The sequence below is a fragment of the Equus przewalskii genome, unplaced genomic scaffold (assembly GCF_037783145.1).
Source record: "Equus przewalskii isolate Varuska unplaced genomic scaffold, EquPr2 ChrUn-5, whole genome shotgun sequence".
Taxonomy (NCBI): Eukaryota; Metazoa; Chordata; class Mammalia; order Perissodactyla; family Equidae; genus Equus; species Equus przewalskii.
In genome coordinates this window covers 56,030-70,366 of record NW_027228753.1, presented here as the reverse complement: position 1 = coordinate 70,366, position 14,337 = coordinate 56,030, and the positions used below count along the sequence as shown (strand labels likewise).

Here is a 14,337-nt window from a genome sequence, read left to right as displayed (position 1 = left end):
TTCCTTGAAGAGATCTCCAAAGATGCCCCTTGGAATGAGACTCATTGCCATTGTCTTCCCAGGCTGCAGTGGCGTTGTGAAGCCTGTCCAGCCCAATGGGCCTGAGGGGGTGCCCCATTATGCAGAAGCTGACATTGTAAACCTCCAGGGTGTGACTGGAGGCAACACCTACTCAGTGCCTGCTGTTACCATGGACCTGCTCTCAGGAAAAGACGTGGCTGTGGAAGAGTTCCCCAGGAAACTCTTAACTTTCAAGGAGAAGCTGGGAGAAGGCCAGTTTGGAGAGGTGAGTTGAATCTTTGAGTGGGCCCTCCCGTTCTTGGTAGCTCAAAGGAAGTGACTGAATAAAAATGGTTGGTAGAGCAAAGTGTCCCTTTCAAAGTGGATTCACACCTGAATGTCTCCTCCACTTGTCTTTCCTTGCATTGTCCTCTAGAAGACTAGAATTGGATCAACCTCATCTTTCTCAAATAGCTGTGGAATTTCTGGGTCTTCTGACTGTTGTATAGGAGTTTTTAAAGCAGACAAGTCACTAGACTTCAGTTATCCTGAAAAATAGTCAATATTTTCAAAAATTTTTACAATAGGCTACAGAGGGTGGAGACCCATAAAGATGTGATCATCTTTTATAAACTGTCCAAGAACACCCTGCTATTTGATAGCCACTTTGTTTTTTTCTTTTTAATGGGAGTTTCATGTAAAATGGTCAAAAACAACCTCCTTCCTGCCTTTGGTCCCAGAACCAGCCACTAGGGACTGAGTCACCAACTAAGATAAGGAGGAGCACGCTTCTTAATTGCCCTCAGAGTGATGCATGTAATATTGGACTTTTCACTCTTACGTCAGTTACATGAACCTTCTGAGAACTCAAAGCAATGATTTAAGTTTAATAAGAATGAGTTATTGGTTTTCAGGGTGGGTGGCATGCTTTACCCTTGGGGAGGTTTGGCGCTGGTGGAGTTGAAGGGTCTGTGGTATCTGTTGTGGTGTTTTATGCACTCCTTCTGTCCCCAGGGTTGAGAACACAAACTCGTTATACTGTTATAATACATAGGGGTTACTTCTAATGCTCATCCTATACTAAGGGATTACCTTAGAAGGGAAATTCCCCTAGGGTTGTATGATCCAGTAACTAAACTTCCTTGAATCAGAGTTCCAACATTTATACTGAATGGCATTTTATAGTGGGCCGTGCTGTAATAAAATATTATGTAATAGATTCATTCATTCACATATTTAATGTGCCAGTCAATGTATATTTCTTTTATAAAGCAGTAACATATCATATTAGCTGGATACTTTACCATTGTTTTTTAATCAATTATTTGAATCAAAGATATGTTACACATACCTTCTTACTGATCTTTTGATGATTTTTCTTGAGTTGTAAGAGTTAGTTTATCTCCAGGAAATGCCCAACAAGAGTACTGAGACATCTTCAGGAGCAATGATGATGCTGAGATAGATGACTTTTGTCTAGGTTCATCTCTGTGAAGTGGAGGGAATGGAAAAATTCAAAGACAAAGATTTTGCCCTAGATGTCAGTGCCAACCAGCCTGTCCTGGTGGCCGTGAAAATGCTCCGAGCAGATGCCAACAAGAATGCCAGGTCTGTGGTCTGCATTTTGAATTTTCCTTTATGTATTTCATCCTCAGGATCAGGAACACTCCTGGAAACTTCTGAGCAATTTTTTCTTTTGAGATCGGAAGGTCTGTGAGCTGCCTCGCATTTTCATTGTTATGCTTTATTTTTCTGATGGGTCATCTTTGTTCTCCATCTTTCTCAAACACAAATGTACATTTCCCACTGTATTTGCTACATATTTACTTCCTACCCCACTTTTCACAGCACTGTACTTTCCAACATACACAACAGTCTGAATGTGTACTTCAATCATTATGTACAGACATACTCCTGAATGTCATTACCTCCTCTTGGCAAACTTTTGAAAATCATGCACATCTTTCTTGCTAAGTCTCCTCCATTCTTCTTTTTTTCCCATTTCTGTTTACTTTCTCATCCCTTTTTTTCTCTTTTATGCTTCTTTTCTTCTGTGTCCAGCAAGCCCCAAAATGAGAAGCTACCTCTACTCGGAAAAGTATCCATGGACCTCAAAGCAAAAGGATCCACAGTCCTTTAGCAGTTTTCCAAACTGGCTAATTGCATAAATTGCAGTTTCCAGCCATACTTCGTTGTCTGACAGCCTTTCATTACAGTAATGGTGAGTTAATCCTCACCCAGAGAGGCATGCTGATTGCAAGCTGGTGGATGTGTCTCAGAGAAATCTGCACATCTGGGTAACAAATGCATGTTCCCATTTGTGTTGGCCTGATTTGTCTCATTGATATTCAAAGTGAGAGAAAGTTTGTTATCCCTATTCCCGAAATTATTGTAAATTTCAAGAAATGTCGTAGGGTTCCATTAAAAGTCTTGCAACTGGCAGGATGTGGAATGAAGAAGACAGAAATACAAGGGAATGGAACTGTGGAGGTTTTGGAATTTTAACTGAGAATTTCGATCTTAAGGATACTAGTATGAATGAAAAGTGACATCCTCTGGTTCCCCTAGAGAGATGGAGTATTCCTAATATTAATTTTAGCACATGATTGGAGAAAGTGGTAAGGAGAAAGAAGAACCACAGGATATGACAAAGTCTTTACCCATTGTTTTGGTTGGTGAGGTTTGGTGTCCCTCCACCTGTGCCCACTCCAATTTAACAGTTGTGGGTGGCCTAGACTCTGGGCCCTGCCAAGCCATGGAAACCTCCGGTTTGGGATAGAAGGGAGAATGAAAGAGGGGAGGTGTTGCATCAGGACTACACTGATTTCAAGGGTTTTATATTGACATGCTATGACTTGCAGTCCAGGATTCCTAGAAAGCTCACAGAAGACTTATAACTGATCTGCTCCAACAGTTGTGAGAATGTGGGCTACTGGTCTCACTAATTCAAATAATGTTACTGGGAAGGTTACAGCCCACTTTGTGACTCAAGGGTGCCTGTCACCATTTACTCAAACAGATACTAGTCTTGGTCAAGTGAGTACATCTTTTGAAATAACCCCCCACTGCCACCAAGACCTTTAAACTGCTCTGCTTTGAACAGGCTACTAAATGTATGTTGCAACTGGCTGCTGGTGTACCCTGTATTAAGAAAAAGCCAGTATGAGAAAATAAAGAATTATCAAATAAACCAGAGGGTGATTATTCACTTTCTCAAAAGTTTCTTCACTTTCTTAATAGAATGACTCCACGGCTTTTTAAAAAGTTAAATACCCCAGCACACTTAAGATGTGATTTCCAGAATGAAAAGTTTCATTCCACAGAGTACTTTTCAGCAGCATATATTTGATTCAGCAAATAGTCATCATTTTCTATGTGGCAGGTCTTTTGCTGGATACTAGGGATACAAACGTGAATAAGCCATGGTTCACGTTCTCAAAGATTGCAGTTGAGTAAGGGTGCATCATATTCCAGGATGACTAGAATGAGACAGTTTCCAAGTGCCAATTCTCTACCCTCTCAAAGCCTGTCCAAAGGGAAACAAGACGTGGTGTCATGGGTAGGACTAGACTTTGCTGTGTCTTCTTCCTCCTCTTGATTCTAATTCTTGCAACCTCTGGGTTTATCTATGTCTGTGTCCTCCAAAGGAATGATTTTCTTAAGGAGATAAAGATCATGTCCCGGCTCAAGGACCCAAACATCATCCGTCTTCTAGCTGTGTGCATCACCGATGATCCTCTGTGCATGATCACTGAGTACATGGAGAATGGAGATCTCAATCAGTTTCTTTCCCGCCATGAGCCTCCCAGTTCTTCCTCCAGCAATGTACCCACAGTCAGGTAAATAAGCCAGGTGTTCCTTCTCTTCCTTGTGTTCATGAGATTAACCTGGGGGATGAAGATGGGGAGTGGTGAAGCTTAAGGTTCATCAATGTTCTGGGATGGTGGGCGAGGATAGCGTGCAGGGAATAATGGAGTGACTGCACTTTGAGGGAAAACAAAGGGATTCATGAAGAATAGAGAAGGGATGTTGAGATTTAAACCCCAGTTCGTTAGCATCAACTTCAGATGTGTACCTTTCATGGCTTCCTTTTTCCATAGGTTACTTTCCTTCTTGTTTCATATTTCCTCAGTTATGCCAACCTGAAGTTTATGGCTACCCAGATTGCCTCTGGCATGAAGTACCTTTCCTCTCTTAATTTTGTCCACCGAGACCTGGCTACACGAAACTGCCTAGTGGGTAAGAACTATACCATCAAGATAGCTGACTTCGGAATGAGCAGAAACCTGTACAGTGGTGACTACTACCGGATCCAGGGCCGGGCAGTGCTCCCTATCCGCTGGATGTCTTGGGAGAGCATCTTACTGGTGAGTTCCCAGCGTTTGTAAGCCCTACCCTAGCAACTGACATGTAGGCAGGGGTGCGTGGTACGTAGGGTCAGCATTCCTTGCCCTGTGTAGGGGAATGGGGATAACTCTAGATTATAAAAATCTAACCTGGGGGCTGGTCCCATGGCTGAGTGCTTGAGTTCGCACGCTCCACATCCTCAGCCCGGGGTATTGCCGGTTCAGATCCTGGGTGCGGGCCTAGCATCGCTCATCAGGCCATGCTGAGGTAGCATCCCACATAGCAGAACTGGAAGGATCTGCAACTAGAATGTACAGCTATGTACTGGGGGATTTTGGAGAGAAGAAGGAGAAAAAAAAAATCTAACCTGCTCTTGTTGTGCACAGGTTATACTGATTTTCTCTTCTTTTCCTTACTTAAACAGGGCAAATTCACTACAGCAAGTGATGTTTGGGCCTTTGGGGTGACTCTGTGGGAGACTTTCACCTTTTGCCAGGAGCAGCCTTATTCCCAGCTGTCAGATGAACAGGTCATCGAGAATACTGGAGAGTTCTTCCGAGACCAAGGGAGGCAGGTGAGACCTGTTGGGGATGGATGGATGTGGACTTGGATGCCTTTGGAGGAGAGAGAAAGGAAGGTTTTGACTTAGCAGGATAGGCCTGAGCTGGAAGATTGGTTACCTGGATGAGTCTTTGGTTGCTAACTATCGAGATAATGTGAAAGGCCAAGGTCCTCCTCGGGCATCATATACTCTGCTTTATCCATGTGTCAACCCGCTGATCATTGGAGGGCATGAGGGGGTCACGTCACAGATACCAACTCAAAGATACCAGGAAATAAAATCCTATCTCTCATGTTTGATCCATTTCTTAATCTAGGCTGTGTGGGTTGTCTGGGTTGAAAAACATAAGAACAAAAACGTAAGTTTAAAAGTGAATAAGAGATTTATTAGCATTGGTTAAAAATTTAGCAATGTTTCTAGACTTATATGCCTAGAGATGATCAGGTGCATCCTGGACTTACTGCTCCTGGAAGGCACCTCTGGGCCCAGCTGTTGTGGCCCCGCAGAGCTCAGGCAAACCTGGATTTCCAAGCTGACAAAGGCACCAGTTCCTAGCCAAGATACTCTAAGATTTTTTTGTCTGGCTCAGTTTTTTTTGTTTTGTTTTGTTTTTAAAGATTGGCATCTAGGCTAACAACTGTTGCCAATCTTCTTTTTTTGTTTTCTGCTTTATCTCCCCAAACCCCCCGTACACAGTTGTATATCTTAGTTGCAGGTCCTTCTAGTTGTGGGATGTGGGACGCCGCCTCAACGTGGCCTGACGAGTGGTGCCATGCCCGCGCGCAGGATCTGAACGCTGGGCTGCCGCAGTGGAGCGGGCGAACTTGACCACTCGGCCACGGAGCCAGCCCCTGGCGCAGTTTTTAAAGTTCCTTTGAGATGTGGGATTTGAGGCTTGCTGACGTGGCTGGAGCAGTGAACCTCTGCAAAGTGGCCTGGCTGCAGCACATCCTGGGAGTGTGGTATCTCAAGCAGGAAAATAAAAGTTGGGGAGAGGGCGAAGGCTGTTGCAGAAAGTAAAAAGTGGATCTTCTGTGGCTTAAATAGATCCAAGCAAGCAAAAGATAAGGGAATGACAAAGGATAATGCAATACGCAGTTTGAAAACAAGAGGGAGGGGTTCTGGAATTTAATTTTATCTGGATTCTCTGTAGATATTTTGGTATTAGGGTATCTAAATTATCTTGGTTGTGAGGTAATTGCTTTCTACCATGGCAAAAGGCAAACTTACTCCTGTGTGCATGAGATAAATGAGTGGACCAAGGAAAAATGTCGTTTTTTTCTCCTGGACTAATACATCGTGGGCACCAGGTGGACATACGGGAAGTCCTATGGCCAATTAAAGCTGGTGCTTGGAAGTCTATGACAATAATTTCAATAATTAAAAAATATACTTGACATTTTTGTTTTCAACTTATCTTTATAAACTGTGAAGAATTCCCAGATAGTACTTTTCTTCAAAGTTCATGGTCTAGATGGAATTAAATAATTAAAAGTTAAATACAGTTTTAAAAGTCTATGTTTTTAATGTTAAGAAAGGTAATGAAATTTCACACATATGATAATTATTATGAAACATAACTTTGATTGTTTGCTAAGTTTATACAATTTTGAAAAGGGAAACCCTAAGAATTTAAATTATTTATTATGTCATTTTTATTAACATTTGTTGGCTCAAAACAGATATAATGTTTTTTCTAAAGTTATTTAGAAAAATAACTTTTCTAGGGTGTTAACACCCCAGAAAAGGCTTAACAGTTTTAAGTTTCACCAGTAGTATATGAGAGTGCCTGTTATCCTGTATCCTTATTAATATTAGTGATATATATTTTTTAATGCTTGGGATTTTGTAGCCATAGTCATTTGTAACATACTGAGTTAGGCTTGTCAGATCTCATCCAATATTCCAATAGGAGTCGCAGTTATTTGCCTTTTTATTTGTTAATTAAGAGCCGATGGCAGAAAGCTCCTTGACATTGGTCTTGGTGATGATTTTCTGGATTTGAGACCAAAAGGAAAGGCAACCAAAGCAAAAAGAAACAAATGGGACTACATCAAACTAAAAAGCTCCCGAACAGCAAAGGAAACCATCAGCAAAATGAAAAGGCAACCTACCAAATGAGAGAAAATATTTGCAAATCATATATCTGATAAGGGACTCACAAAATCAATAGCAAAAAACTAAATAATCCAATTTAAAAATGTGCAGAGAACCTGAATAGACATTTTTCCAATTAAAATGGCAGTAAGTACATCAAAAAGTGCTCAATATCACTAATCATTAGAGAAATACAAATCAAAACTGCAATGAGATATCACTTCACATCTATTAGAATGGTTATTATCAAAAAGACAAGAAATCACAAGTGTTGGCAAGGATGTGGAGAAAAGGGAACCCTTGTGCACTGTTGGTGGGAACGTAAATTGGTGCAGCTAATATGGAAAACAGTATGAAGGTCCTTAAAAAATTTAAAAATAGAACTACTATATGATCCAGCAATTCTACTCCTGGGTATTTGTCCGAAGGAAATGAAAACACTAACTTAAAAAGATATATGCACCCTATGTTCATTGCAGCATTATTTACAATAGCCAAGGCATGGAAGCAACCTAAGTGCCCATCAGTGGATGAATAGATAAAGAAAATGTGGTGGATATGTGTGTGTGTGTGTATATATATATATATAGTGGTATATATATATGAAAATAATATATGTATTATACATATAAATGTGGTGTATATATATATATATATATATACACATATATACAGTGAAATATTATTCATCCATGATAAAGGAAGAAATCTTGCCATTTGTGACAGCATGGATGGAACTTGAGGGCATTATGCTAAGTGAAATAAGTCAGACAGAGAAAGACGAATACCATATGATCTCACTTATATGTGGAATCTGAAAAAAAAAAAACTCATAGAACAGGTTAATGGTTGCCAGAGGTGGGGTGGGGGGTGGGGGAGTGGGCAAAGTGGGTGAAGGTGGTCAAAAGGTACAAATTTCTAATTATAAAATAAGTAAGTCCAGGGGATCTAATGTACAACACGCTGACTGTAGCTAATAATGCTATCTTGTATGTTTAAAAGGTGCTAAGAGAGTACATCTTAAAAGTTCTCATCACAAGAAAAAAATTCTGTAATTTTTTTGTGTGGTTATGACTGTTAACTAGACTTATTGTGGTGTATACAAATAAATCATTGTGTTACACACTTGAAACTAACATGATGTTATATGTCAATTATATTTCAACAAAAAAAATAGTTGATAGGCAGAGGGAATAAGTAGACTCTGGGTAAAGAAGAGCTCCTGTGATGTATGATATAGGCTGGGATGATATGCGAGAAGGCAGGGCAGGAGGAAGTGGTTAATGATTAACCAGCTGCAGACGGACCTATGGTTCAAAGAGCTTGGGAAATTTAGGTATGGTTAAGGAATGTGTCAATATACCAGGATATTCAAAAACATAGGTAAGGAGATGATAGCAATAGATTACAAGCAAGCAGAAGATGGCCTGGGGGGTCAATAGAGTGGCGTCTTTCAGGTGGAAGTAGTCAGTAACTGATGCTTTGGGAATAGTGCCAAATACAGCCATAGGGTGGAATGCAGGGCTGTAGAGAGGGTAAATGCACAGGTGTTGGTGAACAATGTAGAGAAGAAATCCAATCTTCTCTACCTGGGGCCAATACAGGGGAGAGGGAGCACAGAGGACATTATGGTTAGAAGCTACATGGATACACCCTACATTCCAGTTTCTTTTTCTGGCTAAGATTTTACTCCAATGGAAAAGCTGAGGCAACTAACATACTTTCTGCCCTTGCTGTGGCTGGCTCAACCAAGATAAACCTCCACATGAGTGGGCCATGAATGGAGGATCTGTGTTCTAACCACGTCCTTTCCAGTCTGAGATATCATTTTGCTTCAGTTTCATCTTTTACATGATAGTGGGCACCATGGAATGGCCCATCAGGAAATCCTCCTCCAGAGAACTGGAAAAGACAAAGGAAATGGGCAAGGGACCAATCTGATTTAGAATTCTCATGAGTAGGAAGAATAGATACCATGCCCATTTCAGTTATCAAGTTCAAGAAAGTGGGGAGTGGGCAGTCAAAGTGTGGGGCAAATACTCTTCCTTTTCTCTCCTTCTTCTTAATATTCTCTTTTTTTGTTCATTTTTGTTTCCAAAGACTTACCTCCCCCAGCCTGCCATCTGCCCTGACTCTGTGTATAAGCTGATGCTCAGCTGCTGGAGAAGGGACACCAAGCACCGTCCCTCGTTCCAGGAAATCCACCTTCTGCTCCTTCAACAAGTGGATGAATGATGCTGTCAATGCCTGGCGACATTCTGATGGCCCAGGTCCTCCTCGCAAGACCTACCACTCATGCATGCCTAAGCCACTCCATCTGGACGTTGAATGGGCCTGAGAGAGAGAGGCTTGTTTGCTTTTACCTCTCTCTGACCCTTGTCTCCCTCCACTCCACTCCCTCACTGTCTACCCTCAACCCATATATACATTTTTTTTTTTACATTAAAGAACTAAAAAAGAAAAAAAAAAGCCTAGGGCAGATAAAATCTAGTAAAGGAATCTTACTTGATATACCAAATTGTTGGATAAGGAAGGCTAGATAATTTAGATAATTTATAAAGGTTAAATATGCTTGTGTTTATAAATGTGCAGATTCTACAATATTTTTTTTCTGTGTCACCTTTTAAAAAATATTTTCAGAAAGAAAAACTTGAAGAATACTATTTTCTTGGGAAACATGAGATTAGGCTTAGGGAAAACCCTTGGTAAGTGTGGAGAATCTGATGAAATGGTATTGAGTAACTAATCACAGATGGGTTAGTTTCTTAGTTTGGCTTCTGGACATGTCCCATACTCTGCATTTCCCTCTCCTGTCAAAGGAGATGATCCATGCTTGAAAAACCCCAGCTTCTCGGAATGGATGTTTTGTTCATTCATGGGCAGGGGTCAGGGTTGAGGTCTACATGCATGGGAAATACAGAGGATGTGCATAGGAAAGAAAGTCTACAGCAAGGCAGTATGAAGGGGAATTGTCATTTGCAAAGAAAAAGTACCTCATGAACAGAAGGATTCTTGAAGAGAGAATGGGCACGGGAAAAGAGGCCTATGGAGGACAGGTATCTGGTGTGCTATTCTCTTCTGCAGCGGGTCCTCCTCTTTATCTTGTTCAGACATTGTTCAGACATCTTCCAGCTCTTTTAATGGATGAATCACCTACGGGACCTGTGGGCTGGGGGTTGAATTTCTCAGGCATTAATATCTGAAGGCTGTGTACAATAAGGAATAGATCTGTCCTGAGTGTTCCTGAAGGGTTGACCTAAGACCAATGAGGGGAAGTTACAGGGAGATTATTTCCACTCATTAGGGAAAACACAGCCAGAGGCAGAACATACAAGGAGGAGTGGGCTGCCTCCAGAGGTGGGGAGTCCTTTGTCACTGAAGAGGTTCAGATCTAGGCTGAAGAACTAGGCAAGAAACATGTAGGCTTTCAAACACAAGATAAATGGTTGTGTGAGATGATATTTCATGTCTTTCTACCCCAAGTCCTTGAGAGGCGCAGGGTGAGCATGAACGAGAAGTCATCAGGTGCTACTGCTTAGCATACACACTCTTGCCTTGGAGGTAGTATGACCAGCAGAAAAGAAGGCACGAGGCTCTGGTTTCAGAATTCACGGAAACTGATACTCAGTCAACTAAGAGTTCCCTCAGAGCAGATTCTGAGCTTTCACACTCCACAAATGCTCAGATATAGTGGAAAGAAGGAAAAGGGAATCCTCAATTCCCGCTGAGGAGAATCAAGACCAGATTACAGAGTAAGCTTCCCAAGCTTAGAAGAAATAGTCTTAGACCCTTGGGTCTGCTCTGTTGCCCTCCCCCAGCCCACCTTCTACGCAGTCCCTCCTCAGGAACTGGAGTGTTCCCCCACTTCAGCCTTCAGCACGGCTCCAGGCCACAGCAGAAGCGTAAATCCCAAATCCCCAAGATTCATTTTGCAGGTCATCTTCCTTCTCCTAGCAAATACCCTTTCCCCATCGTTGTTCTGTGACTCTGGTGTCTTGTCTCTTCCAGGACGAACTTTGGAGGGATGGTTGGTTTGGGAGTCAGGAGAGCATTGTTTTGGGAGCTTTGATCTTATTCCTGCCCCAAGCCAAGTGTGTCATCTTGGACAAGTCACTTTGCCTCTCTGTACTTGTGTTTCCTTATCTGTAAAATGAGGAAATTGGATTAGATGTCTGGAAGTCTCTTCCAGTTCTGATATGTTCAGTGCTCCCTGGATAATTTGATGTACAATTGACATGAACTCCGTTACCTGGTCATCTCCTGCCCTGAAAATTGTGGTCAGCAAAAGGGATCATGAGGGGAAGTTACTATAATAGTAGTAACAGTAACACCTGCTAATCGTACAGTTCTTTAAAGTTTACCACAAGTTTCCACATCCATTATCTATTAGGTAGGTGCAGAGCCAGACATGTTGTCTTATACCTTGGGACGTGTCACACTCTGCTTTCAGAATCAGTGCTAACTTTATGTATTATTCAAAGTTCTCTAGAGAAACAGAACTAATAGGATATATATATATCTCTCCTATATATATATATATATATACATATATATACATATAATTTATTATAAGGAATTGGCTCACACAATTACGGAAGCTAAGAAGTCCCACGATCTGCCATTTGCAAGCTGGAGGTCCAGGACAGCTGGTGGCGGTGCAGTTCTGAGAACCGGAGGCCAGTGGCATATGTCCCAGTCAAGGGCAAGAGAAGACTGATGTTCTAGCTCAAGCAGTCATGCAGAGAGAGCGAATTCCCCCTTCCTCTGTTTTTTTCTTCTATTCAGGACCTCAGCGGATTTGATGATGCCCACCCACATTGGAGGCCAATCTGCTTTCATCAGTCCACTGACTCAAATGCTAATTTCATCCAAAACCCCCCTCATAAACACAGCCAGAAATAACGTTTAATCTGGGCCTTCTGTACCCCAGTCAGGTTGACACAGGAAATTAATCATCACACTTCAATAGAACTCAAGGGACTTGAAATCAGGGCCTGCAGCCTATTCCCCTTTATCCACATGTCTCTGGTAGGGCTCCTTCCAGACCATGCTGTGACTTCTTATGTGGCAAGAGAAATTAATATCATTTCCCTTTCCTTTGCCTAACATCTCTGCACTTACTTCTTTCTACAATTCTGTCCTCAATTCGTTGCATTTCATGATCCCATATAAAAAAGTCATATTTAAAATTGACTTAGTGTGTCTGGATTTTCCTGGCCTTCAGTCAGAGAAGTAATCTGTTTCAGGTGGCTGGCAAATTTGTATTATCACGTAGAGTTATCCTTTTCTGGGATGAGGAAGGCTCTGTTTTCTGGCACTGAGACTTATATCAGACACAGGTTTAACTTCCAGCCTTGTCATACCCACAGAGCTTAGCAGCATAAATCTAAGAGATGCGACAGAGTCCATGGTGAAGATTTAGCACATAGAATTTAAAAGTAGCTCGAATCTAAATGAGAAGAATGAAGCTAGGAATTACTTAGGAAAGGAGATAGGAAAAGGGATGAGAAACTGTGAGGCCTTGTTACCTCTGTAGTGTTATCCTCTCCATGATGTATGTGAAATATTTTATATTCAGATTGTGGTTTTGCATTGTCAGATTTGAATTTATACTCTTGCTAGTTAATGTGTTGATAGCTAGGTCCAAATCTTGATGTGCTGTCCAGACACATATGTACTCAAAAAGATTTGGAGGGGAAAGAGGCACCCGAGGGAGAAATGTGATTTTAATGCTGTGGAAAGAATACTTGCAAGTGTACAAGACAGTATAACAAAAAGCACTGTATGGAAGTGGAGTCAAAAATGAATAAACGAATGTGCATGTGACTGAACGGGGAGGCCACTGGGGGCTCGAAAGAAGGCTACATAAAAGAGGTAATGGAGAATGCTCCAGAAGGGATGGGGGAAGGTCAGGGCAAGCAAGGTAGAAACAGGTGTGCTGCAGAGAATACATTCTGAAGCATGAAAGCAAATCTCTCTGAAGAGAGATCTGAGAGAAGGCAGAAAAAGTAAGTGTCTTGAAGATAAAAGATAAATATGTATGGAGAAAGAAGGCATTCTAGGTAATAGAGGTTATAAAAATATTTATTAAAAAATGAAAAGTCAGGTGCAGTGTATGAAATGGAAAGGAGCTTTTCAGGGTTTAAAGAACAGGGACGTCCATGATGAACATAAAAACACACCAGCAACCATCAGGGAATGACCTTTTCATTTCAGAGGGAGTGAGGGTCGGTGGCAGTTTGAGCACCTGTGGATTCTAGATAGGCCACTTCAAGTGCTGGGGTTTAATGCTGGTCAGAAGAAAGCAACTCTTTGCCTGAACTGCTTTTGGAAACTCCAAAGAGCTGCTTTGGAAATAAAGACCTAGAGATGGGGAATTTATGGTAGTTCACGGATCTCTGTGTTTCTGTCTTTTGCTTCTGTTAATGAAATCCATTTAAAATAATGCTCATCGTTGCTGTGCCCAGAAAGGCCACAGGGAAACTGAAACAATAGGCTTAAGTTAGACTAGACTAAACCTTGTTTGATATCTGCACAAAGAGGTATGTGCCATGTTGGAACCATGTGTTTTTCTAGACTCATCCAGGCTTCCCACAAGAAAGCCATGATGTGGGGCTAAGCCATGTGTTTTGAGTAAAAGGAGACAAGAAGGGGAGTGTCTGAGAGAGGGAAAGAGATGAAGATGTTCCAAGGAAATATTCTAAAACAGAACCGCATCTGTTTTGCCCAAAACTACAAAAAATGAAGAAAATTACAGTTAATACTTAGATTACCCCCAATATATGGCTATTAAGTCTTTGATCCTAAATTGAATTTATAGAACTGCCATCTTTGTCTTTTTAGTAAGAACTCTGACCTCTGGCAGTGCATATGGTAGGTCCCTAAATGTTTCTGGAAGTTGCAGACCTCGATCTACACTAGGAAATCCTTCCGAATTGAAATTTAACATTTTTATAGAGGCAGATTAATGTCTTTTCCACTTGGTAAATGTCTTGGAATGCTGAATTGTTAGGGAAAGAGACTGGAATGGTGATTCGATTTCTGGCATTTGAGTTCTCTGCTACAATTAGCTGCATTGCTTGGCGGCAGACATGTGGTGGCTAATTGTTTAGTGGCTGTATCCTTTTTTTTAAACTTGTTATTTAGAAACAGTTTAAGACTCACAGGAAGTTGCAAAAACAGTACAGAATGGACTTACCCTAACACAGAGCTTTCCCCATTGATATCTTATATAACCAGTGTCCGTTTTCAAAAACAGAAAATTGACATTGGTCTAATACTATTAACTAAACTACAGCCCTTACTCAGATTTCACCAGTTGTTCACACGTA

At 41.3% G+C, this 14,337-nt stretch overlaps 1 protein-coding gene across 9 annotated transcripts in view; it reads left to right on the top strand.

Annotated features, from left to right (window-relative positions):
- Window positions 1-9,475, top strand: part of DDR2 (discoidin domain receptor tyrosine kinase 2) — a 152,836-nt gene extending 143,361 nt beyond the window's left edge. For 8 of the 9 annotated variants that reach the window (XM_070608196.1, XM_070608193.1, XM_070608197.1 and 5 more), the window contains 6 exons: window positions 63-286; window positions 1,481-1,608; window positions 3,648-3,839; window positions 4,133-4,367; window positions 4,772-4,921; window positions 9,107-9,475. In XM_070608196.1, the coding sequence (XP_070464297.1) occupies window positions 63-286; window positions 1,481-1,608; window positions 3,648-3,839; window positions 4,133-4,367; window positions 4,772-4,921; window positions 9,107-9,241 (1,064 nt within the window). In that variant the 3' untranslated portion in view covers window positions 9,242-9,475. Of the gene's footprint in view, window positions 1-62; window positions 287-1,480; window positions 1,609-2,061; window positions 2,222-3,647; window positions 3,840-4,132; window positions 4,368-4,771; window positions 4,922-9,106 lie in introns of all 9 variants that reach the window. The other variant, XR_011536874.1, reaches the window with a different exon arrangement.
- The last annotated feature ends 4,862 nt before the right edge of the window (window positions 9,476-14,337 follow it).